The sequence below is a fragment of the Vespa crabro genome, chromosome 22 (assembly GCF_910589235.1).
Source record: "Vespa crabro chromosome 22, iyVesCrab1.2, whole genome shotgun sequence".
NCBI lineage: Eukaryota > Metazoa > Arthropoda > Insecta > Hymenoptera > Vespidae > Vespa > Vespa crabro.
The window spans coordinates 2,991,315-3,019,277 of NC_060976.1; the positions used below are offsets into that span (position 1 = coordinate 2,991,315).

Consider the following 27,963-nt stretch of genomic DNA (forward strand, 5'->3'; position numbering starts at 1 on the left):
ACAAAATAAAAATTTCACGCTTTATTAATCCAAATTTTATATATATATATATAATAGATATTATTCTTTTATAAAGAATATCATTTTTTATTTTTTTTTCTATTATATTATCGTAACTCTGTCTCCCTTTCTCTCTCTTTCTATTATTATTTCTATCTCCATCTTTATCAATTTTATCATTTTCTATTTATTAAGATAAAAGTGGAGTGTATATCGAAAAAATGAATGAAACAAAAAAATGTATTATTTATTAAAATAATATTCATTAATAAACAAGTGAAAATATGAATCGTTCGAGTGTTGTTACGATAACACGTTAATTATTAAATTAATTAAACGGTGATCGTATATCGGGATAGATTCAACAAAAAAAAAAGAAAAAGAAAAAAAAAAATATCGATCACAGCAGGCCAAGTTCGTTAGATCGTTTTATACATTACGCTCTCTTCTTCTATTATTAAAAATCATTATTTTATCGTTGAACCTCCCGCGTATAAAAATTCTTCTGATTTTCTACTCGTTATAAATTAAACTTTCTATTAATTTTCAACTTTTTTTTCTATTTATTTATAATATTTTCGCGTCGAACACAATTTTCTATTGCAAACGATATATAATGATCAAAGTTTTTTTTTTTTTTTTTTCATAATGTGTCCGTATTCGACCTTATCTTATATTTTAGCTCAATCATACTTGGAATATTTTCAGATCTCGGAATTATCTAATCATGAAAATAAATCGTTATATTGTTTGGTCATTAAATACATCGTTGTTAGATTTTTTAGATCGATATCCATCAATGAAAACGTCATAGGACGTATCTTTTTTCTTTTAAATCGTACTCTCATTCACCTTACTTCTTGCAGTTCATTTTTCTTCGATCGAACGTTCACCGCGCAAGACAACCTTGGTAGCTATAACTATCATCGTGTCATTGGCGAAAGTAAAAAATCTCGATCCAACAGTAGATCGATGTTCTCCGTCACGCGCGCTATTGAACCGATAATGGTGCTCTCAGCTGTTCTCGAAGTTGATGTAAAAGCGCGTAACTACATTGAAAGGACTCGATGCACTTATATAATATCGACGATATATTGTCTAACCGTTTATATTTGACATACAAAACGTATATCATACATAATAACTATCTTGATCGTTTAACATTATTGAACGATAATGGAAAGAAGTTTTTTATTTATTTTTTTTTTTTTTTTTTTTTTTTTTTTTAATAGAAATTTCAATAAAATGATTAAATTCATATAAGAGTATTTTAATATATGTATTAATATAATATCCTTTATGCTTTTAATATAATAATTTGAAATTTATTGTATTCAGATTTATATCACGTTACCATTAAAATAATAGTGCTAAATTTATCTTACAAACGATAATAGCCGAGCTCATACGATAATATAAATTTTGATTATAGATATAATCAATTTTAATTAAATGTATACCATCAGTAGTATGTATGTGTGTGCATATATAATTTTTCTTTTTGGGTGTCCTTGCGAGTTGAAGCAAGATAAAAAAAAAAAATATATATATATATGTATATATACATATCATGCATAATTTATTTGTTTTAACAAAAAAAAAAAAAAAATCATATAATTCCGCTAAATCTGCCGATGTAGGAGAATTCAATAGAGACAATTCGGATTTCTCAATAAATAGATTACGGTAAACTACTTGAATCAAATTCGCAGTGTTAATCAAAGTGTTCGAGACAATGGAGAGAAGTCAGTCATTTGGTGGTTACATTGAATATTCATGATTCCAACATTCCAACAATCTTATGTTAATATATTCGTGGATCAGTAGAGGGATGTCGTTAGGTATAATTTACTTAACGTTAGACGAATCTAACAGGGTTTGCTTTTGTGTCCACCACCACCACCACCCACCCCCCGTCCTTCTACCCTTTATTAGAAAGCTTTCAATGTTTTGAATTAGAATTTCTATTCATTATTTACATCCAATATCGATGTAAGTAAGCCTTTTGACATTAGAGAGAAACCTCAATGTGCTTTGAAACAATGTATCAAAGCTTAAGTATCAAAGCCGCACCTGGAAACCGCTCCTACCTTAAACAGAGAGAGAAAGAGATAGAGAGAGAGAGAGAGAGAGAGAGAGAGAGGAAGGGCATTTACACCGCACCTCTAAACCACCCCACCCCATCTGGCCCTTCTATGATTAAGAAGGACTACTGCTTTAAATCGTTCAGTGAACTCATTGATTCACCCCATTCTAATACATACATATATTGTATTATCATTCTATTATTCTCTATTGTAATTATCTTTCGTTATTATTATCGAAGCTTAATCGAAAGTTCATATATGTATTAACGAACGATTATCGCTAATGTATGGATATATTTGAAAAAAATCGAATGTTAAATTGAATAAACATATATTATTTGTATTATTAACATTTTAATATGTTAAATATGTGTTTGGTAAAGTTAAATACGTGTACGTATATCCATGTATGTAGATTAATCGATTTCATTAAATAAAATAATTTCGATGGTATAACGATTGCATCAATCTTATTTCAATATTTTGAAATCAATTAATATCCCAATTGAAAATGTTACATTGTTTATTGTCAATGTAACATCTCTCGAAAGATGCTATTTTTTTTTTTTTTTCTCTTTGAACGAACCAATTTAAAAAAATCAAATCCCACTTTTCGAGACATTTTATATTTTCGACTATATATCTTTGAGGACTTTTAGTAAGGGAACACGTGACAGATAACGCGATAAATTCTATAGATTTCCATCGATGTGACGTATACGTGATATGTATGCATATTATGTGTACTTGAGAGAATCTTTATCCCTTATACTATAATTTCTCGATCGAACCAGGGTGATCTCATGGCGAGAGTTTTTGATGGATGATAAGAGGCGGCATGTCGATCTCTCTCTCTCTCTCTCTCTCTCTCTCTCTCTCTCTCTCTCTCACTCTCTCTCTCTCTGTTTCGTTAATGCAGGTCACATAGTAATATTTCTTCTTATACAGACTGAAGGGAAGGCCTATAAATCATTTTGAATCCAAAAGTACGAGATGATCGTAGCAGATTGCTAAACGTTAGAAAAAGGGAAAAAGAAAAAGAAAAAAGAATGAGAGAGAGAGAGAGAATGAGAGAATAAAAAATGAACGTTTTTTTTTTTTTCCTTTGCTTCATACGCAAAGCCCTTTGATAAATGACCCAGTAAATGCTTGAAACTCGAATATCACAGATTTCGAATTATTCAACGTTTCTCAGTAGATATTTAACTATACGAGGGCGTATGATATTATTTTTTTTCCCCTTTTCTTATCTACCTTCCGACTTGTTCTTTTTCTCCTTTTTATTATTTTGAAATGTGCATCTTTTTGTCCATGTCTTTTTATCTCTTCTTCTTTTTTTTCCTTTTGTTCTCAAAAAAAGAAGTACTTCAGAGACTCATCCGCAAGATTTCTCCGATTGTAAATCATAGCCGGGTATGTTTCTATATAAGCCGACGATTTAAAAAAAAAAATCTTCGTTTTCCGAACGAAAGTATTTTTGTTTTTTTTCTCTCTCTTTTTTTTTTTTTTTTTATATATATATATATCTTTATCTTTAGATACATATGCGTATGTATATCTACGTATATTAAACGTATGATTAAAACATGGCTCGATGATAAATCACTATATAAAAGCGATACTAATCGATATCGGATTGTAGTGTCGACTAGATGAAATAAAAAAGAATAATAAAAAGAAAGAAAAAATAAAAAAAAAAAAAAGCAATATAATCGTTCAAATAAATACACGTGTAAATTTTATTCGAATGAAATTGTCAAATGATTTCTATACGTCGCGTTAAAAACGTGTCTTTATTATGATAATTATTACGACGCCGTCGTGTTTCAAATTTACGATATTCCTTTTTTATTTTTCTTTTCCTTTTTATTTTTTTTTTTTTCTTTTTTTCTTTTTTTTTTTTTTTTTTTTTTTTTTTTTAATTTATTATCTCCTTTTATTTTTCAAAGTCGAAATAAGTTATATCGTAATAGATGACGAATGAAGAAAAAGAAGAAAAAAAAAAAAAAGAAAAAAAGAACAGAATCCCATTTTGTCAATGTTTTTTCTTTCTTTTTCTTTCTTCTTTTTTTTTTTTTTTTCTTTTTTTTTTTTATTCAATCTCTCCGTCGCATCCGAAGTCATCTGTAGTAAAAAGCTTATGCTTTTCTCCGGAACGTGGGGTGCGTTTTATATAACGCGTTTGTTACGAAAAGAGGGGAAAACGCATTCCGTCTACTTTACTTTTCATGATGGCCTGAGGGACCACGCAGAAGAGATAAAAAGAGAAAGAGAGAGAGATAAACAAAAAAAAGAAAAGAAAAAACGAGACATACATACGTACGTAGATAAAAGAGAGAGAGAGAGAGAGAGAAAGAGAGAGAGAGAGAAAGAGAGAAAGAGAGAGAAAAGCGTAAAGAAAAATAGTCATTGTAGAAAACGGAATGAGTGTAGACGTTGCGGCGTCGTCTTTCAAATGGCTACGCCACGATTTATCGTTTATAATCCTTGAGATCGTAGAAACACGAGTTTGCGGAAGACGCTTGTGGACGTTACGAATGATTGTCACCAATCTTTCTTCTCTATCCACCGTCAGAAAAGAGTATCCATTTCTACGAGTGATATATGTATCTATCCTCTATATATATATATATATATATAGACACATACACACTTTCCCTTTTACACTTCCTTTTTTTTATTATTTTCGTTGAATGTCAACAGTATGTTACAATGGTATCTAACATGATCTAGGATAGTGTATTCATGTATATGTATGTACGTATAATATGTATATATGTATGTATGTAAACAAACGATCGATAAAAAAGAAAAAAAAAAAGAAAAAAAAAATGCAAGCAAATATATAGGAAGTGTTTGCGAGTTGGAATTAATGAGGCCAACGTAAAAGCCAACGTAAAAGCCAAGATTAATGTTATTCGCAGTATTTAGATAGAAAATACAGTTTAGCATTGAAAAATACATACTTTATGCGGGTCATTTTAACACATGATTAAGTTGACAATTTTTCTTATTTCTCTCTTGGAAAATAAAAAAAAAAGGGTTTCACCATTTATTTTATTTACATTTCTTTCTCATCTGTTCATAGGCAATGAGAGAGAGAGAGAGAGAGAGAGGAAATGGAATTAATATATGATCCTTTATTCCTAAAAAATAAATCGTGAAAGATTTATGATGTTGGAATCTTCGTCTTTTATTTTTTTTTCTCTCACCAGAATTTCATCAAAATACCTTTGAAAGAAAGATTCTAATTTCTGTATTTAAATCAACTTACCCTTTTCGTACATTCTACGATTGAAAGGCTCGTTTCTCTCTGTCCCTTTCTATCTATTTATCTATCTATCTATCTATCTATCTATCTATCTATCTATCTATCTATATATATATATATATATATATATATATATATATATGTATATATATATATATATATATCGAAATCGCTAATCGAATTCCAATCGTACCACTTTATATTGAAAGTTTTGCAAAACCCGATTTCGTAACGAATGGAAATGGTTGAATAGAATGCGGGGAAAAGATATCTGTTCGTGAGAGAAAAAAAAAAGAGAAAGAGAGAGAAAAAAAAAAGGGTGAAAAAAAGATGTACTCGGAGAGGGCGAGAGAGAGAGAGAGAGAAATGGAGATGAGGAGGGAGGCGGAAAGAATAGGTTACGGATTGATTTTCGATTGGTCAACATCAAGAGGAAAAAAAAATTGTTCGTGCGTGTTCGAAACAATCCAAGTGATTTTGATTTTTTCGGATTAACAGACGGCTGACCTTGTCAAAAGAATTTATTAAGCTATCGATAACTAAAGTCCCAAAATAAATTGAGATAAATCACTATGTATCTTTCTTTTCTTTTTTTTTCTTTTCTTTTTTTTTTCTTCTTCTTTGCTAAGACTTTTTATTCTACTATATTTCTTTGCATCTCTCTCTCTCTCTCTATCTATCTATCTATCTATCTGTCTCTCTCTTTCACTCTTCCTGCCCTCGTCAATTTAGATATTTTTCGTTCCTGAAACGTTAATGTCTACACATCGAGCTAGCTATCCTCGATCAATTTATGTACCAACATGCGTGCGTGAGCTTCAATTAGCTCTCACGTCAAAGGAAGAGTTGCCCTCGAGATATTTTCAAGCTTCCCTTCTATCCTCCCTTTCTATTCGTTTAATATATTAAAGGTGGAAAACCATACATGGCATCATTCAACTTCATACAATATTCTTGCAAAAAAAGAAAAAGAAAAAATATATATATATATATATATATACATATGCAAAACAAAATGAAAAAGAAAAAGAGAAATAAATCTAGTACAAAATAGTTTCGCTTCATCAGAAAATATATACATACGTATAAATATTTTATCTATATTTTAAAGAGAATAAAAATAATATTGATATAAGTTTACAAAAGTTCTTAAAGACTTTCATATCGAGTACAATCCATTTAAATCGCGTTATAAAGATAGGAATAATTTTTATCAATCCTTTCAACTGCATTCAATAGTAATGCTTTATTTCTCCTACTTTAAACCATTCATTTTTATGTTTCTGCTATGAATCAGTTTTATCAGTTTTATCTTGTATCAAATTATTACATTCATGGAATAAATTTGGATCGTATAGAAAGGTATAAGTAATGTTTAAGATATATATATATATATATATATATATATATATATATATATATATATCGAAAAGAATAGAAATGTAATATTCTATAAAGCAATAGAATGTTCAGATAACGGAACACTCGGATGATAGAACAGTTAGATGATGGATACTCCAATAATAAAAGTTCTTTACTGTGTATATTGGATTTTTCTATGCGATATTTCTGAGATTTCCTTAGCAAAGTACAAAAATAGAAGATTTTAGATTATGAATTTTCTCCTCTTTCTCTCTTTCTTGCATCGACAAAACTCAACCACAAAAGTGGTTTACTACCGACCTAATATAGCTACACGTCATGAAATTTACTATTTTGTAAAGCATGCTCTCTTTTGTATTTTGAGATATATTTTCTCTCTATTTTTCTCTCTCTCTCTCTCTCTCTCGTTTTCTATTTTCTTCCGTTCTAGAAACTACAAATAAATAGATATTTCCGTGCTCAACCAAAATGTTCCATCATTTTCAACAAATAAGATTTCAACATCTTGTTTGCTTTTACACATTTATCTCGTTCGTTCTCGAAAATCCAACAAAAAGTACTTTCACAAAATTCACAAAAGTCGAGAGACGCTTTTTAATAGTGATATCTTTGAAATGGAAATTTATGGTGAGTAGCACTACATTTATCGGTTTAAACCATCGAAAAATATATCTATGTTACTACGTACAATATAACACTTTTTATTCTTATATATTTTATATGTTATAAAAAATATTTATTATTATAGCGTTGTACAATACATTTGCATGAAGATCGCATAATTTCTTTGATTAAAAACAAAAAAAAAAAGAAAAAAGAAAAACCAATGTAATTTGTATATTAATTATTCATTAATTTATGTTAATTTTATAAATTAATTTTTTATTTTATAAAATTATTAATTTTTATTTTATAAATTATAAAATAAAAATTTTATAATTTAAATCTATAATTTTACATAGCAAAACGAGACGAATGAAATTCGTAAGAATTTGTTTATAACAAATTGTTAATTAATTGTTAATTAATCATTAATTAACTTAATTAATTATTAACAATACGTTGTTAAAAATAGAGTGAATTTAATCCTTTAAAACGATATTTCATTCGTGTCTCTATGACTTTTAGTTCCGAAGATATTTCCATGTCAATGGAAGATAGTGATTAGTTGACGAAAAAAAAAAAAAAAAAAAAAAAAAATTGTTTATAACATATCTATTAATTTATATAATTTTATCAATTTGTTGTAATCTGGATTTTTGTTTTGTTTTGTTTTGTTTTGTTTTTGCGAAATAAAACAAATCGAATTCGTAAAAATTCAATTGTAAAAATTGTTTATAACAAATTATTGATAAATTATTAACAATACGTTGAAAAAATAAAATAGAAAAAAATTTGCTCTTTAAAATGATAATTCATTCAAGTCTGTACGACTTTTAGTTCCGGAGATATATCTACATAAGTAAAAGACGTTTACAGTGACCAACTGACCTATATAATTTCATTCATGGCACGTAACCCAGTGACACACTAACCTATATAAATTCCAAGAATTTACTACTATTACTACTACTACTGTTAGTACGAACAGCTGCACTGTTATTTAAATTATGAATGAAAATCTTTCGAAGACGATATCTTCGGAACGAAACGTCATAGAGACTTCATTCAAACATCGTTTTCAAGAGTAATTTATTATTTATTTATTTAAATATTGCAATAATATTGTTATAATAAAAACGATTTTGTTAATAATTTTTAATATTAAATTTTTTTTTTCTTTTCTCAGAATAAAATCATATAAACTTGTATTATAATTATTTAAATCTTATTTTGTTTATTTAAAAATGGCTCTACTATTACTACTATTATTACTATTATTACTATTAACAGTTGTACGAATTATGAATGAAAATCTTTCGAAGACGATATCTTTGGAACGAAACGTCATAGAGACTTCATTCAAACATCGTTTTCAAGAGTAATTTATTATTTATTTATTTAAATATTGCAATAATATTGTTATAATAAAAACGATTTTGTTAATAATTTTTAATATTAAATTTTTTTTTCTTTATCTGTAATAAGAATATAACCACCCGTATTGTACGACTTTTCTAAAGAAAGACTTTTTCCGTTTATCTTTGAAAAGAACCGAAATATTTGAGATGATTAAAGTTATTGTCCCACTTTATATATATATATATATATATATTAAAGAATCTAGCTTAATGGAAGATGTTTTATATTCATAATCTGCCTATAATATACTATAAACCATAATTGGGAAAGGATTTAAAGAATTCGTATAATAGAAGTTAGATAAGATAAAAAGATATAAAAGAAGAAAGATCTTCTTATCTTTTTTTTTTTCTTGTCTTTTTTTCCTCCTTCCACTTATTTAAATATTCCCTCGTGAAAAGCGTACTTTTTTTCTTTCACTTTTCCTCTTCTTCCTCTCTTCTGTTTGTGTTTTTTAATTATTAAACAATTCATTTACCCATTGAAAAATATCGTAATGTATTTACCTACTATATATATATATATGAATATATGTATATACGTACATTCATCAATATCACTCACGTCTCGTAGAATCCACCACATTTTCATTAGTAATTCCGTATCATTGAATGGGATTATGCGCTCGTATGCATATTGTGTGAAATGAACGGAATATCAAACGTGAATGTGAATAAAAATACGAAAGAAACAAAGGTAACTCATATTCCAACGTAGGTAATTAGATTAACTGATGTGCACTGTGCAGTTAAAACGTTTCCATTAGGATTAGATATATATATATATATATATATATATATATATATATATATATTATATATTATATTTATTGTAAGATATTAAATCGTATTTAAAAATAACGAATTAAAGCTAAGTATTACAATGGTTTATTACATCCCATAAATTTTTAGAGCCCATCTTTTTTCAACCATTTTCTTTTCCGATTTGTCCTTTATTTTTCACGAACAAATTTATAAAATATATTTATAAAGGAGAAAAAGAACAAGAAAAAAAAAAAAAAGAAAAAGAAAAAAGAAACAAAAAGATTTTCCACAAATCACGAGTATAAACGAAGAAAAGGAAGAGAAAAGAAAAAGGGAAGGTAATTGTAATACGAATTTGTTTGATATCGCCTTTCAAAAGATCTATAATACATATGCGCATTTACATATTAAAAATTCTTTCCGATATCTTTGACGATTAAACGAAACGTACGTAAACTTATAATGAGTTAGGTAATTGAACTCTGTATATGCATGTAGATATATGTAAAAAGAAAAAAATAAAAAAAAAATAAATAAATAAAAAAAGAATGAAATTGTGTATCAAAAGAATATTTCGATGTGCTCTCGGTATGAACGTGGTAGCAGTACATACATATGTAAATAGCTTCCTGTAAAAATGTATATAATGTATATCTATATAAAGTAAAAAACGTTTTAAAAAAAATGTATATAAAATATGTAAATAAAAAGATTCACCGATAGAAAGAAACTTTAAAGGGAATCCTTTATAGCTCATATATACTCTCGTTACTCTGCGTTTTGAGTACGGGCTTGAAACGATGCGGATCGTGATAAAGTTTCATGGAATTTAAATATGCACAAGAGAGAAGGAAAAGAGAGAGAGAGAGAGAGAGAGAGAGAGAGAGAGAGAAGATACAAGAAAAAACAATAACAACAAAAAAAAAAAGAAAAGAAAAACATCGATCGAATGCTTATAAGAAATGATTGATTAGGAATGAATATATTAATTCTCTTAGAAAATTTTCTTTTGTTCTCTTTTAAATTAATACAATATATTATATTAATCAGGATGATTTAAACCGGAGAATATTATTTCTCTGTATGAAAAATCTTTGCTTTTAACACGTCTCCCTCCCTCCCGCTCTCCACCCCCCCCCCTCTCTTTCTCTTTCTCTCTTTCTCTTTATGCATATACACACATATACGACTTGATATCTTTCATCCTTAGTGTGTCCAAGTCTCGTGAATGACGTTGCACGTGGGTTTAAACGAAAACGTACTTTAGCACTCTTAGTAAGCTTTATTTAAACCGACTTGTATGTTAGATATCCAAGCAAGCATACCCGTGTGTCCGAGAGATAAAACTCCTACGACTCTTCCCATTGTTATTTCTATGATATTAAATTATTTCACATAGACCGTTATGATGTGCAACAATAAAGAAAAAGCTTAACTATCATAAACGGCTAAGAGTTTGACCAACATGGAAACGTTTGTTTCCCCCAAAATTCTCTAGATTTTATTCAACTAAATCCTACTTTTATATATATATATATATATATATATATATATATATATATATATATATATATATATATATACGTGAAAGGATTAACTTTCTCATGTGAGAGTTATCCGGTAATATCTTTAATTAACTGAATTTAATGACGAGAACACCTTCCTTATTCCAAGGGAGGTGAGAATTTATCCTCTGGGAATTCATTTACAAAGTTCTCAATCTCTTCTGATTTATTTGATAACCTTGGATAAAACGATTAAAGGGAAATAGTTTCGGTTTTTTCTTTTTTTTTTTTTTTTTTTTTCTCTTTTTTTTCCCCTTTTAATCCTTTACTCTTAATCTAAGTTTTTTTCTTAATTTCTTTTTCTTCTTTCTTTTTTTGGTTTTTTTTTTGTTTTTTTTTTTTTTTTTTTCTTTTTTTTTTTCTTGTCCTTTACGCTATTTCTCCTTTACTCACGTGTCGTACTCTTCCGATCTTCAAACCAATCTCATTAATATTCCCCGTGTTCCGATAAATCAATGGCAAGATGCATTTTCGCACACTACCCTTATTACATATTTATGCTCTTAAAGTAACTTCCCGTGGAATAGTTTCGCGTCATACTTTGCATAAGAAAGTAGGTACTGCTTCATGTTCCAACGATACATATTTCAAAATAACTTTTCTACAAAAAAAAAATCTTTTACGATTGATTTATCGATGATAAATATTGAAAAAAAAAAGAAAAAGAAAAAAAAAAAGGAAAAAAAGAAAGGAAGAAAGAAAGAAAGAAAGAAAAGAAAGGAAAGAAAAAAAAAACAAAAAAAGAAAAAAGAAAGAAAAAGAAAAATAAACTTGCAAACGACGAATTCACGAAATATTATATCCTCATGCAAAACGACGGAGGATAAAAGTTTCAGTGAAAATTTGTGACAATGTTTGAATTTAAGTTTTCGATAAAAAACGAAAGACAATTCATATTCAACGAGCGTAATAAATGAAATTTTTATTTAATTTCGAAACAATGATTTCATTCGTAATAATTACAATTACCAAATTATCACGAGAATAGATTTTTCTACAGGGTAAAGATTCTACGAAACGAGCGAGCTTTTCCCTTCTGAAATAATTAATCGTCGAAAATTCTACGTGTTGATTCATAACGGTATGTTATGTAAACTAAACAAAGGAATAAAAATAATGGTGGATTTTAGAGAACGGAATTTCATTCGATTGAATCATTCTGTTATTTATAACGATGGAAGGTAATAGTTCAGAAATCGAGGTTATGATTGGTTTGTGAAAACTAAATGAGATTGATCATTACAAACACCGTGTACATTTGTTATAAATATTTCAAACTAATTTAATACGTCGAACAACGAAATATGTTGTACGTAAATCATCACTTATGCTCATTTTCTTTTTCTTTTTTTTTTTTTTTTTTTTTTTTTTTTTAAATCTTTTTCTTACGAGCTTTTCTATTCTTTTTTCTTACCTTTTCTTTCCTCCACAGAAAATTATAAAGTATAATCCATTATTTGTATCTTAGATTTTTTGGTTTTTCTTTCTCTTTTTTTTTCCTTTTTTTTCTTTTTTTTCTTCTTTTTTTTTTTCTTTTTTTTTTTTTTGAAAAACTATTCGTCTATATTATACCATCCCTTTCAAAATATTTACCTCGGATTTGTATCGACGAAAGGGAGAACGGATTTCCATAAGAAGGAAATTTCTATTGTGCCGTTTTGAAAGATACGGGTATATAAACTAAAGAATAAAATTTGAAAGAGAATTAGAAAGGAAAATTTACATATGTGATTTTAATATGATAATAAAATTTAATAGACTTATGAATCGGATTAAATGTAATAATTCGATTTTCATAATAATAATTAAATAAATAACAACGTGCTTTCTTTTTCTTCTTTTTCTTTTTTTTTCGTGAAATCGTATAAGATCGAAGTTTTAAATATAAATACTGCATGACATTGTATAAATTGCATATCGTCGCATTTTAAAAATGTTGCAACTTGAGCTTCGCAAACGTTAGCTAGCGAACGCTAATGTGTTTGATCCGTAAACGAAGTAAAGTGACTTTTTGAAGTGATCGTTTTTCCCTTTTATCTTACCATTGGCTGATGATTTTCATTTTTTTTTCCCTCTTTTATTTTTCCAAAAAAAAGTTAATTAAAAATAGAAAATAAATAAATACATACATATATATATATATATAACGACAGAGATATTTTGTCGACGCATTGTATTAAAAAAGGAATAATACAATTAAATAAAACAAAGAATAGAATAATACAATTGATAGAATTGATAGAATTGATAGATTAAAGTTAATTGTATCCATTTCTTCTTTTTTTTTTTTTTTTGTTTAATTATTCCATTTTATTCTCTCAACCTGAACGATATCTCGATCTCTTATGTTTTTGAAATAACGAGAAAAAAAATTATTCTTTCTTTCAGTATTTAAGTTCTCGTTAAATGTAGCGTAACGTTAAGGCATGAGAACCCACTTTCCGACCACACGATCACCAAGAACGATTTTAAATCCCGACCCACTTTCCAAGGGACCCATTCTATATCTCGGCTCTTTGCAGAATGTCCAAGAGAATCGTAGAGAAAGAAAATTCCTTTTTCTATCTTTTTCCATCCTTTTCTTCTTCTTCTTCTTCTTTCTCTTCTTTCTTTTCTATTTTTTTTTTTTTTTCATTATCTTTTTATTTCTTCTTCTTCTTCTTTTTTTTTTCCTTTTTCCCTCCCCCTGAAAAGATAAAACCCCTCTCGTCGCATTCACCAAGCAAGGCTCAACGAATCAGTCTATTTGACTATTTGAATTCTGACATCTTACTGCGTACGTTCTTTCGTTTCTTCTACATATCAAGCTCGATTATTCTAACAATAGAAAAGTACATATATACATACGTACATATGTATGTATGTATGTAAGTACGCATTTACGTACGTATATACGAATGTAAACTCTAATAAATCCATCTTCATGTGACCAGACAAGAACTAAAGAAAAGTAAATCCCTTTAAGATCGTTTATATCTTTATCGAACGATTATTCAATTTCACGAAACCATCGAAATAATTATAATTGTTTGAAAAAAAAAAAAAAAAAAAAAAAAAAAATTATAATCATTTAATCGTTTGAAAAATTTTCAAATATTTTTCTTCATCGAAATTATTATAAATAATGATGTTTGCTTCCCTTTTTTCTTTTTCTTTTTTTTTTTTGTTTTTGTTTTTTTAATCAATCTCGATATAATCATTATCTTTTGTAATTCTTTCGAAAACGACAATGTAAAAAAAAACTTGTTTAATTGATTGCAATGAAATGATCGATTCAAATGAAGTCGAATGTCTATCATTGATATAATATGTACCAGTGGATTTGTTAATGTTTATTTATATATACATATATATATATATATATATAACTTTTATTTATATATATACGTATGTGTGTGTATGTATCTTTTTCGATAATTATTTAATATTCATTTCACTCGAACAAGATTGGAATGAAATAAATAAAAAAGAAAAACAAAACAAAAACACAAACACAAACACAAACACAAACAAGAACTGTCACGGAGGATAAATTAATTGTGCAAATCTAAAATTTTCCAAGCGATGGGATTGCTGTTTCAACTCGATAGAAGGAAACGTACACGGTGCATATAAATCAATTCGCCCACACAAATCAGATATTCCATAAACGATGAATATTTCGAGTTTCAAATTTTATGGAACAATCGCGTATAATTTAAAACCATGTTGTATTACATTTTTCCTTTTCTTTTTTTTTTTTTTTTTTGTTTTCGACATAATTCGTATATCAAAGGATAATTAAAAAAATTAAATAATATTTCCTCTTTTACTAAAATATAACCGTAGATATAATAGATTTTTAATCGAATAGCTGCCCTTAATACATCGTCACAATTTCACAAAAAGGGAAAAAAAGAGGGAAAGAATTTGCGATATAAAAAAAAAAAAAAAGGAAAAAAAAATTAACGATCCCTCCGTTGGGATAATAATTTCGAACGGTATCAATCGTATCGTAGATATCGATATCGTAAAAAGAGATTATTCTGGATTATTTGGAATGAAAAGAAAGAGAAAAAAAAAAAAGAAAAAAAAAGAAAGCAAAGTAGGAATGTTAAGACGCTTGATATCATTTCAGAATGAAAGAATAGTGCAAATCGAGTTACGTCCTTGAATTGGACCAACCTCCATCACATTTCCCTCGTCCCCCCCCCCCTCCCTCGTAGCTTGATCCTTGTTCGATGAACATCCGTGAACGATGATATAGACCGTGCTTTAAAGATATAGCTCGACTATGTATGTAGGGGCTATAAGTAATAGGAAAGGAGAGATAAATAGAGAGGGAGATAGAGAGAAAGAGAGAGAGAGAGAGAGAGAGAGAGAGAGAGAGAGAGAAGACTGAAGGAAAAAGGAAGTCGTCGAGAAATGGTTGGACAAGTCACGTGGTTCCTCTTCTTCCTGCCTGTCCTCCCTTATACATTATCGGATGGCCGTCCCAGAGCGATTGATGATCCAATAAAAGGAAACGTAGTTATCCTTTTTATGGCGAGTGCGTTTCGTGCATCATGTCAAAGATAAAAAGAAAGATAGAGGGGAAAGAAGGAAAGAGAAAGATAGAAAGGAATGAAATAAAATTGAGAAAAAAAAAGAGAAAGAGAGAGAGAGAGAGATCCTTGCTCTCTTATCGATGCCATTCAATGTATATTATTCGTTGGTAACGTGCAAACATCGATAGGATCTCATTGGGAAAAGCTATTGGGAGCCATCAAAGTACTAATGCGCTCTCTAAGCACTCCAAGTAAAAGACGTTTTACGTTGAGAACGCGGAAAAATCGTCAAAGTTTTTAAAGTACCTTTATCTTTACTTTTACCTTTTGTTACATTTACTTTTCCCCGATCGAAAACAATCGAGGAAAAATTCTTCACCCTCCAATCCCTTCCCTTCCTCCCACCGTCCCTCCCCGCCCCACCGCACCCCGCTTACCTCCTACTCCTCCCTAGTGAAAGTTGTTACTACACGTTTAAGAGCTAATTTTTATATATATATATATATATATATATATATATATATATATATATATAATCGGTCTTTGAGATCAATAAAATGTTAGTGGAAAAAAATTTTCTTACGTACGTACGCGAGATATTTCCCTTTTAGATTTAATTTTATGACGTTCTCCATGTTGTTTACCATGAAACAATGGAATAACTCGTTAAGGAACGAAGAGGATAAGGGAGGTAGAGAAGCGCTCCTACCTCTCTTCCCCCCCCTCCACCCACCCCCACTCTCCTCGTGAAAACGCAATATCTAACTTTCGTCAATTAAGACTGCATGTAACAAAGTGAAGTTTCGGTTGCAGTTTAAAATCAAGTAGTAATCAAGTTATAATTAATATCGATAATTATCTTTCAAGGGGATTTATCTTTCAAGTATCAGGAGAGAAAGTAAAACAGGAAAAAAGAAGACGAATAAAAAAGAAAAAAAAAAAAAAAAAAAAAAGAAAGAATAGAATAAAAAAAAGTAGACAAAAGCGAAGAAATTATTCTTACGTCTTTCGTAGATCCATATATTTTTCTTTTAATATATTTCTATCCACATATCCTCGTAATATTAAACTAACATCGAAACGTAAAATTCTCATATAATTCTATTATATTTCTATATATTTTCATATCCATCAAATTGTTTCATTTCCTTTTTCATACGAAATAATATCCCTATTGGATTTTGAACGAATATGGCTATGCTTTTTTTTAATATTACCATCGTCTACACTCTGTAATATTAGTATTAAATGTAAACAATGTACATTTTTAACATGTTTCAACAGCTGTCTCGACTAGCTACAGAAAAAAAAAAAAAAAAAAAAAACATTTTATAACCTCTACCTTCTTCTTTATCGTTGCGTACGACATACTTCACATATCTACCTTGTATTTTAGTGCTTGCAGGCGTTAAACAAAAAAAAAAAAAAATGAAAAATAAAAAAAATAAAAAAATTAAGAGAAATATTATATAAGTAAATAAATAAAAATAAAGGGAAGGCAAATTATTTCTAATTGATTATTTCAAAAAGCTAATAAAACTTGCTTGAGTAAATTAACGTGATACATATAGAAACGTTTTTATTATTTCTATTAAAAAAAAAGAGCGTGTATTAAATATTGTTTAAATAATTATAAAATTCACGTGAGCATTAATATTTCAATCTTAGACGTTTGGAAGGAGACAGAGAGAAAGTTTCGATGTTCACTCGTCGGAAGACGGAAGAGAACTGGTTTGACAATAGTCAAAGTCATTCCAAGTATTATTTCCATTTATATCTCGCAACGGCAACAATTCCAAGGTCGAGAATTTAATCGTATTGAAATGTCAATGTAAAATTATTTTATATTTAACGTGGTTACCGAACTATTTACATATTTTATTTTATATTAAGTTAATGTTCAAGATTAAAATTATATTTAAATAGAAAAATACATAAGAATCGTAAATAAATTAGAATGTAGTATTATTTCAATCGGATTGTTTAACGAAATCAAATAAAAATTATGTATTAATACGATTTAATTAAATATACAATTATCAAATGAGAAACTTAATGTAAGCATAGAAAATATCTATTGATATAAATATTTAAATAGTTGCCTTAAGAAAATTTATTTACCTTTTTTTGAAAATCTTCGAATTGATGAAAATTTAAATGAGCGTTATATAATACAACTCTCGAAATTAGATTCCAATTTACTTAGATTCTGTTTCCTGTCCACGATTTATTTTCTTGAAAGTAAGCGATTAAATAAACTCTCGTTCCTCGTTCCTTTTCTCTTGATCGATAAAAGAGAAAATATCGAAGGGCCGTATTGAGAGAGAAGCACAGATTGCTACGACTCGTTTGTAAATTTCTCTATTATTATTTCCTTCCTCTCTGCGGAAATTTCTCGAAAATGTTCGTTGAGTTCGTTTGAAAGTTTTGCAATTAAAAGTATCACCTGTAACTTGCAATTTTCTCAATCTCAAAAAAAATATCTTCAAGGAGTGAAGAGAGAGAGAGAGAAAGAGAGAGAGAAAAGAAAGAAAGAAAGAACGAAAGAAAGAATGACTAGTATTTTAACTCTAGTATTTTTCCAATTTATATTGAATTTCTTTAGGAAAAAAAAAAAAAAAAAAAAAAAAAAATCATTCGAATTTAATGACATTCGAAAAGTAATATTTGAATTTTCTCAATAATTAAATCTCGATATCTTACTTGTATTATTTTTGTATCATCGAATACGTTTCATTTGTGTTTCAGTGAAGGCACATAAATATTGTGATACAAATGGCACCTGGTTTCGGCATCCAGTCTCCCACACAATCTGGAGCAATTACACGACTTGTATCAATATCGAAGATCTAATTGTGAGTAAACCCATTTAGATTTGAAAATGTTATTGGGAAAAATCGATTAATATCTTCGTAATAATACAAATGATTGAATCGATTAATATTCATAATAAAATATTTACGCATCGGTCTGATCTAAACTTTTATAATGATATCTAAGATAAAATATAATAATATTCTTTAGATAAATTCATATACATTATCTGACGAATTAGGTATGTACATATAATTATATTTAATTAATTTATCGATACATCATATATTTCGTTTATTTTAATCATTTAATGTCCGAATAAAATTCAACGATTTTTAATAATCGTTATTATAATCAAAATATACAGATATACATACTTCGAGGGATAATATCAAGAAAATTTGGTCCGACCCATGAACAATTGTTTCTTTGTTCGTTTTTAATTAAAGCGCGATATACATATGTCGATTCGCACGTTAATTGAATCATTCGCTTTAATTGAAGTATCAATTTTTATTCTGCTTGTCTTTCCACTTTTTTCTTTTTTTTTTTTTTTTTTTTTTATTCTTTTATACAGTGGCAACAAGGTATCAATGGCATCTACGAAGTAGGCTATGCCATATCATTAGTGGCTCTACTTTTATCGCTAGCGATTCTCACATATTTTCGGTAAGTTTCCATTCGATTCTTTCTTTCCTTTTATGTTTTTTTTTTTTCGATTGAAAAACAAGAAAAAAAAAAGAAAGAAAAACAAAAAGTAACATAACGTATCTTTGTTATTATTATTGTTATTATATAGATCGTTGAGATGCGCAAGGATAACTCTGCACATGAATCTATTCGTTTCGTTCGTCCTTAACAACGCACTATGGTTGATCTGGTATAGATTCGTTGTAGCTAATACAAATCTTTTGTTAAACAATAGCGTAAGTATAAAGGAAATAACGTATAATCATTTAAAATGTAAATTATTTAAAACTATGATCTTTTTCATTAATATTATTCTTTTCCGTTTAGATAATATGCCAGTTGTTACATATCCTCCTTCATTATTTCCTCTTGACGAATTACGCATGGATGCTTTGCGAAGGCTTTTATCTTCACACATTACTCGTTCTAGCGTTTACAAGTGAGCACAGATTGGTGAACTGGCTTATGGCACTTGGTTGGTCGATGCCAGGGATCATCGTTACCATTTATGCCATTTTAAGAGCCACAAGCTACGATCCCGTAGACACCGAACAGTGAGTCAACGTTAGATCGTTTAGATCTTAATCATTTAATTTATATCATAATGATTAAATCTAGTTGAAAAATTTCAATCGTCCTCCCTCCCTCCCTCCCTCCCGCCGTATACAATTACATTATCGCAAAACATTTACAGATTTTCATTAATCGATCGTTCATAAAAATTCTAACTCGATCGATTATCGGTATAATTATATAATCTTTTTGTTAAATATTAAATATGATTTTTATCGATATTATAATATTAAAGATCGAACTTATAAATTATCGTATATATCGAATCTCATTGGGGATCATTGCGATGTATAGATTATTTCGGGGAAAAGAAAAAAGAAAAGAAAAGATTGTTCATCTTTTGTTTATCGAACAACGATAAGAAGACAACGATGAAACCACAAAGTTTCTTTAATATGGTGTTGTTACGTACGATACACAGGATTTTCCCAATAAATGGTAGTGTGGTACTTTGGACATAGTGTATCGGAGTGAAACTATCGATCCTTCTTGTAACGATAGTCAAGTTTTCGTAGAATCTAATCGAGAATTTATTGACGTTTAAGAGAAAGCACCAGTTAACAAAGTCGACCGCATCAGAAGCCCTTGATCAATTAAATTAGAAACTTTTACTTACTATCGAATCATTGTGGTCAACCAATCGAACACAGTCGTGGAATTGATAAAGAATAGAAAGGATACGTAATATCGATGATCGATAAATAAATAATAATCTTGTTAATGTCTCTCTCTCTCTCTCTCTCTCTCCTCTCTCTTTCTCTCTCTCCTCTCTCTTTCTCTCTCTGTCTGTCTTTGTCTTTGTCTGTCTCTGTCTCTAGTTTCTTAACCTTTGACACTTCATAAACATTCACTACTGCGACATACTCATACATACTTTATACTGCTACTCCATAAACGTTGTTAATCATCCTTGATAAAATGAAACCAGGTTAAATGGGAAACTCTATATAATGCAAAATTATAGTTAAAGGGATTATATATATATATATATATATATATATATATATATATATATATATATATATATATATATATATTATGGTATGCACAGAAAGATAATTAATAGAAATATTGAAGACGTGACACCGATAAATACTGCGAGCCTTTTCTCTTAATAACTTCTCTACACGAGATAGAGAGAGATAGAGAAAAAGAGAGAGAGAGAGAGAGAGAGAGAGAGATTTTATTGATGATAATAGTAAAATATGAAATTTCTTTTCAACAACGAAAGATACATGATAATGATTAAAATAATTAAAATTTGATTTAAATTGGTAAACCATATTTGTCAATGTTTTCTTTTATAAAATGAGATCTTCTTTGTTATTTATGTATTTATTTATTTTTTCTTTTTCTTTCTTTCTTTCTTTTAATTTTCACTGCAGCAATACCATTGAAAAGAAAACAAAAAAAAAGAAAAAAGAAGGAAAAGGAAAAGAATAAAAAAAAAAGGGAGAAGAAAAATGTTTTTTGAAATCGCCGGCAAGGGTCATATTACAAAATTATGCATGACCAAGAGAAAGTGCAAAGGGTTAATTAAACTTTTGACCGAGTTCTCTGATTAAGTTAAAGTTAATTAAGATTTCAATATTTTGTATATATATATATGTGTGTGTGAGTGTGTGTTTTAGTTGAGATTAGAAAAAAAATCAAAAATATTGGCCTTTATTAAAAACAAATAATATTAATAATCAATGATATTTTTCAATGAGATAACAAAAATTCCAAAAAAAAAAAAAATAAATAAAAATACATCGGGATAAATTATTTTCGATTGAAAAAAAAAAAAAAAAGATTTCATTGATAATTCGTAACTAGGATGGACTCGTTGAAAGTTATTACGCATTATCGAACACGATGTAAACTTTTACAAATATTCTTTCCCCTCCCTTCCCCCTTCTCCCTCGATATCGAATTAGCTCATCTATCTCTCTTCTATGCGGGAATAATCGGCGAATTCATCGCGTATCTATCTACCTATCTACTCGTTGCCGTTTTTCAAATTAAAGAAAAAAGAAAAAAGAAAAAAAGAAAAAAAGAAAAAAGGAAAAAAAGAGAGAGCGAGAGAGAGAGAGAGAGAGAGAGAGAGAAAAAGAAAAGAAAAAAGTTAACGACAAACGTTACCTTTGAACCATTAATTTTTAGATGTTGGATCAACGAAGGCAATTACATGAGTGTGTTGGTCTATCCGGTATGCGTGTCGACGTTGTTGAACGTTCTATTTCTCTTCAACATCGTACGCGTTCTTCTAATGAAATTGCGTGCTGGTCCAGCGATAGGAACGAGACCGTCGAGATCAATGCTTCAAGCTTTCAGGTAAATATTTTCTTTCTTTCTTTCTCTCTCTCTCTATATATCTCTCTTTCTTTAACATTAATAAGACCTAAATAAATAATGACTCATTTCTCCTTTTCATTATCATAGAGCAACGATGTTATTGGTACCACTTCTTGGCCTTCACTATCTAGTCATTCCGTTCAGGCCACCGAAGAAGCACCCTTGGGAACACGCTTACGAAGTTATTTCAGCGATTACAGCCTCTTTCCAAGTTAGTACGGCGAGGCTTCCATTATCATAGAATCACCCTTAATTCTCTCTCCTTCCTACTCTCTCTTTATCTATCTATCTATTTATCTATATATATATATATATATATATATATATATATATATATATATATATATATATATATATATATATATATATATATATATATATATATATATATATATATATATATATATATATATATATATATATATATATATATATATATCTTTCATCAATGAAATATTCATCGAGATAAAGTAAAAAGATATTGTTATTGTTTTAAAAACGGACTTACGTATTTGTTATACTGTCTGTCTATTAAGAAGAAACAAAAAAAAAAAAAAGAACGATAACAAACATTATTTCTAATCCAATTTAATTTTGTCTTTTTCTCTCTGATCATTACGAAATTATATAAATTTCTTTATTTTTATTTTTATTTTCTTATTTAATTCGTCATGAAAAATAAAGAAATTTTATGGAGAAAGAGAGAGAGAGAGAGAGAGAGAGAAAGAGAGAGAATGAGTCCGGTTAATTACAAGTGAATTAGATTTGATACATTTATTATTTGAATCAACAGGAACGATTGCATATATCGTAAGTTCTCGTATAAAAATCAAATCTCTTATTGCTCGTAAAGGGCAATAAGAATATTAAATGGATTAAAAAAAAATAAATAATCCCTTCCGTCGTTGATCTATTCTTTTTATTTTTGTCTTCTTTAAATCAGGGCCTCTGCGTTGCCGTATTTTTCTGCTTCTGTAACGGAGAGGTAAGTAGATCGACATGATGAAAGATTTAAATAAAAGAAAAAAAAGAAAAAATAAACAAAAATAAAACAAAAAAAATGAAAAAAAGAAAAAAGGAAAAAAAAAGAAAGAAAAAAAATTAAAGATGTTATATTCGATCTACTTTTTCTTTTTTTTTTTTTTTTCTTTTTCTTTTTTTTTTTTTTTTTTTTTTTTTTTTTTTTTTTTTTTTTTTAATATATATGTATTTAGGTGATAGCGCAGTTCAAACGGAAATGGGAAGGTACGATGCTGCTAAGGAAACGAGCGAATTCCTGCACGGCCACTACTGTCTCGGTATGAAAAGATTCAATGAAAAATTTTCTTTCCTCTCTCGCATAGAGAGTCTTTTAATTTTGAGATTTATGAAATAATTCTGCTTTCTTTTCTTCTTCGTCTGCATCTTCTTCTTCTTCTTCTTCTTCTACTGCTGCTGCTTCTTTATCTTCTTCTTATTCTTCTTTATTTTTTTTTTCTTTTCTTTATTCTAATTTTATTCGTTGCCTCTTCGTGCCCTTCTATCAAATCGAAAGACTTCTGACAAATTTTCTAACATCTTAATAGAAAATTTTCTATAATCAGAGAATTTTATTTATATCGTTGAAAAAAATCAAAATACATTAGTACCGTTATAATTATATGAATAGTAAAACATTCATATTATTTTTTTCATTTAGCCAATCAAACGAGAATGAATTTATTAAAAGCAATAATGTCAAATCGGTATGTTCAATCAGACATTCACGGAATACGTTGCTCGTGAAATTGCTTGAATCAATTATAATGATCATGATATATAGTACATGTATATGTGTTCATGGAAACTATTCCCCCTGGATATTGACAGATTACGGTTACATACACAAACACGCACACACACACACACACACATGCATACGTATACACAACTTTATATAATTGTTGCAACGTGTAAGCCAGAGAATGGGCGAGATTTTGAAAAATGTACGTGCAGGTAAAAGAAAAAAAAAAAAAAGAAATAGAAAAAAGAAAAAGAAAATGGATCGTTCGACTTGATCCAATATCTAAAGAACTAATTGATATTGTGATTCGAGACTGACGACTGCAATTTATTGCAATCGGACAATTATATATATGTATATATATATATATATATATATATATATATATATATATATATATGTGTATATATATATATATATAGCTGCTAGAAAGTATATTTTCTATTATCACACATCAATCGATCGATCACGGCAACATCAATTTCTGTCTCGTATGATATTTAATTAATTTATATTTCTTACTTTATCACATTATTAATATTTTCATTTATGATATAATCGTCCTCATTATTTCGAAATATTATTTTTAACGCAATAATTTTATTAAATATTACTTTTAACGATTACTTTCTAATTCGTTCTCGTCGACAATTTTGTAATCCAAATATTTTTCATCAATGTAAATTAATTGCAACTATCGATTTAAGAAAGGAAAAAAAAAAAGAAAAGAAAAAAAGAAAATATTAAAAAATGTCTAATCCTTTTAGATTTACATATACGTACACACATATATATTATACTTGATTTAAAAATCGAAAAGTATAATATGTCAATAAGTTTTTTTTGTGATATAGTAGAAACAAATTTCTCAAGGAAAAATATATTGTAGGTTATTTTAAAGAAATCTGTGATATATAGTGGTGAATATGAATCTAACACGAAGTGTCGTATATTTCAAAATGTCGAAGTACATATACATACATCAAAGTCCCTTAATATTTTATATATTTTATACGATATGATACTTCAATGAATCAAATATGTGTGTACATATATATCTTTCTGATGAATGAAAATTTATCTTAAGTATTATATTTTTTTTTAAATATCAAAAAAAAAAAAAGAAAAAAAAGAAAAAAGAAATATTGTATATCAAAGTTCGTCATATTTTAGAAATATTATTTTCAACGTATCAAACATATATTCGCCTCTGGAAAATTCTTTTAAAAAAAAAAAAAATTATTGATGTATTCGTACTTTCCTGGTTTAGATGATTCGAATATATACGAAATATTTTTCCTTCATTCGAACTTATGTAATACTGGATGTCTCGTATCTCGTAGAATTTACAAGTTTCAAATAAAACCACGAATATCTTTAACTTTGTAAGACCGAAGCTTAAAGGAAATCGAAAATGGAATAGTTGAGAATTTAACCAGATGAAAATTTCGACTGAGAAACTGAGAAACTGAGAAACTGAGATCCAACTGAGAAACAGGACCGAGAAACAATTTCAACGGGAATCAAACTTTTAGCTCATATATATATATATATATAAATATATATGTATATATATGTACACGAATTTGTTATAAAAAAACTTCAAGGACTTAGATAAATACTAACTGGATAATATTTTATCTTTTTTTCTTTTTTCTTTTTTCGTTTGAACGCAATCATTTTGTAAATGAATATTTTGAAAAAACAAAAAGGTGACGATCGAAGAGGCAAACGATTATAGCAATTTATTTTTAATATAATTTATTTGCATGCTTAGTGATAGATGCACGAAAGGTCACTGGCGCGAACCGGATTGCAAGGTTCGCATTAATCTATAAAAATTAACGAATTAATTAAACTTCGAGATGGAAAAATAAATTAGATTTTTTTTTATAGATCCAAAGACGCTGTGTCATTATTCCTCGATAAACAAAGTATATAATAAAAAAATTGAAAATTCGATATAATAACGTAAAATAATATGTATTTAATTTATGTATATTTATGTGTACGTGTGCGCGTATATATATATTTTTCTTTGTTATACGATTGTCCATATATATATATATATATATATATATATATATACATATATTAATAGCGGGAAAATTTTTTTAATGGAAAAATAAAAAAACGACATATCATCCCTTATATACGATCTAGAATTCTTATGATCCTGGTCACCGTAGGTAACAGATGGCCGTCTCGTCTCGATATCTCTCTCTCTTTATACCATATCCCGTATTCCTTTGAGAGATACATATAAATTTACATTTTTATGCACTTGGAATGTTAACATACGTTTGAAAAAGAAACACGGCAACCTTATCAAGTAAGTTTTTCATTGCAAACTGAAGTGTCGGCCTTCGTCGATTGTTTGATAAAAAAAAAAAAAAAGAAAGAAAAAAAAATGCGATATGTACTCGTGTACATAGATACATATATAATGGTTTCATCGAGTATACTAATTTCAATTTTCTATTAAAATTTATTCCTCGTTAGATTTCATATTACTACGTGGTGTAGAAATGGTTCACGCGTGACATGAGTTTCGAATTAAACAGGAAGTTCGCATCGGTATGAAGATACTTCGTATCTACGGAAATCGATAGGAATTCTATGCAAATATATGCAATTCCATGAGTTCTCGGAGTAATTCGAAATAGAGATCTCGTTTCTTTGAACAACCTATCTCTCAACTTACTTTTTATGAATCGAATTTACCTTTAGGCGTAAAAAAGTAGGTCTATTCAATTTGTTGTTTTTTTTTTTTTTTTTTCCCTTCTAATTCGAGAAAAGAAACGTGTAAAGCATTAAAATCGAGAAGTTTCTTGTTCTTTTTCATTTATTTATTACTTGTTCTTTTTTTTTTTCCCCGATACGGAGAAAAAAAATGAAACAAAATGAAACTAAGAAGAACACGAAAAAACTGATATTTCAAAAAAAATTATATCCTTAATTATCCTTCTTTTTTTTTTTTTTTTTTTTTTTTTTTTTTTTTTTTTTTTTTTTTTTTCTTATGAATCAATCAACAAGAACAAAATCAGCGTGTCTATACCGATCAAGAGTTAATATCAATCGTATTATCTCTCTGTAATGGAAAAGTGTAAGTAAAAAAAAGAAAAAAAAAAGGAAAGAGTCAAAAGTAACTTCGTTATTACGAGTGGAGCCGGAGATACCACTGATCAAATAAAATAAAGTAAAATAAGGTAAGATAAAATAAAAGGAATTTTTTATTGATCGTAAAAAAAGAAAAGAAAAGAAAAGAAATTTGTTGAGAGAAATTCAAAAGGGAACGAAAAAATAAATAAATAAATAATAATAATAATAATAATAATAATAATATACGTATACGCACACACACATATATTTGTATGTATATATATATATATATATTTGAGAAATGAAAAGAAAAGAAAAATAGAAAGAGATAGAAAAAGAGAGAGGGAAAGAGAGAAAGAGAGAGAGAGAGAGAGAGAGAGAGAAAAAAAGAGAAAAACGAATCATCCGTGTCGTGCCAATGACAACGTGCCGAAGTCGAGTCCATTTTGGGACGTTGACTGTTTCAGTTTATCCGCTCGACCGCAGGTCCGATGGCGGGAGAGGAGAAGGTGTGACTATCAATCCGCGATGTCGGTTGAACCGGATAAATATGAAGAAGATGATCGTCAACGACAAAGCGTTATGCAATTGGTCGCTCATCATGAAAGTAATATAGCCAACAACAACAGTCACGCTAATGTTTTATTAAAACGTACGGAAAATATCAACGAGCCCGACCAGACACAATGTTGATAATTATTAAACAAATATTATCATCGACCGTAATCTTGAAGCGTTTACGTAAACGCTTTGTTAAAACGTAATAACGTTTGTTTAAATCTACTTCAACTTCTTCTTATTTGCCAAATAACGAATGAATGAATGAATGAATGAAGGAAGGAATGAATGAATGAATCAATCAATCAATCAATAAATCAATGAATCAATGAATCAATGAATCAATGAATCAATGAATGAATGAAATATAGAAAAAGAAAAAAAAATATGAAGGAAAATGAAAATGAAATTTATTTCTTTCGACGTCGTAATGTTAAATTAATTTACGATCGATTAATTTATCGATTTTAAAATTCAAACTTATATAAGATTTTTCAATAAATTTGTAA

At 28.3% G+C, this 27,963-nt stretch overlaps 1 protein-coding gene across 1 annotated transcript; it reads left to right on the forward strand.

The window, feature by feature from the left end:
- The first annotated feature begins 1,005 nt into the window (after positions 1-1,005).
- On the forward strand, positions 1,006-27,589 carry LOC124431843 (calcitonin gene-related peptide type 1 receptor-like). Its single transcript, XM_046980184.1, has 9 exons — positions 1,006-1,045; positions 18,367-18,473; positions 19,010-19,101; positions 19,232-19,358; positions 19,450-19,676; positions 21,841-22,011; positions 22,120-22,243; positions 22,976-23,017; positions 27,383-27,589. The coding sequence occupies exons 1-9, from the start codon at positions 1,006-1,008 to the stop codon at positions 27,587-27,589; spliced, it is 1,137 nt and encodes a 378-aa protein (XP_046836140.1).
- Positions 27,590-27,963: the final 374 nt, after the last annotated feature.

Excerpts from the sequence above, each read along its gene's own strand:
- LOC124431843 (XM_046980184.1), top strand. The coding sequence starts at position 1,006 with ATGGTGCTCTCAGCTGTTCTCGAAGTTGATGTAAAAGCGC. Across the intron at positions 19,102-19,231 it reads GCGATTCTCACATATTTTCG|ATCGTTGAGATGCGCAAGGA; the intron begins GTAAGTTTCCAT and ends GTTATTATATAG. Across the intron at positions 19,359-19,449 it reads ATCTTTTGTTAAACAATAGC|ATAATATGCCAGTTGTTACA; the intron begins GTAAGTATAAAG and ends TTTTCCGTTTAG.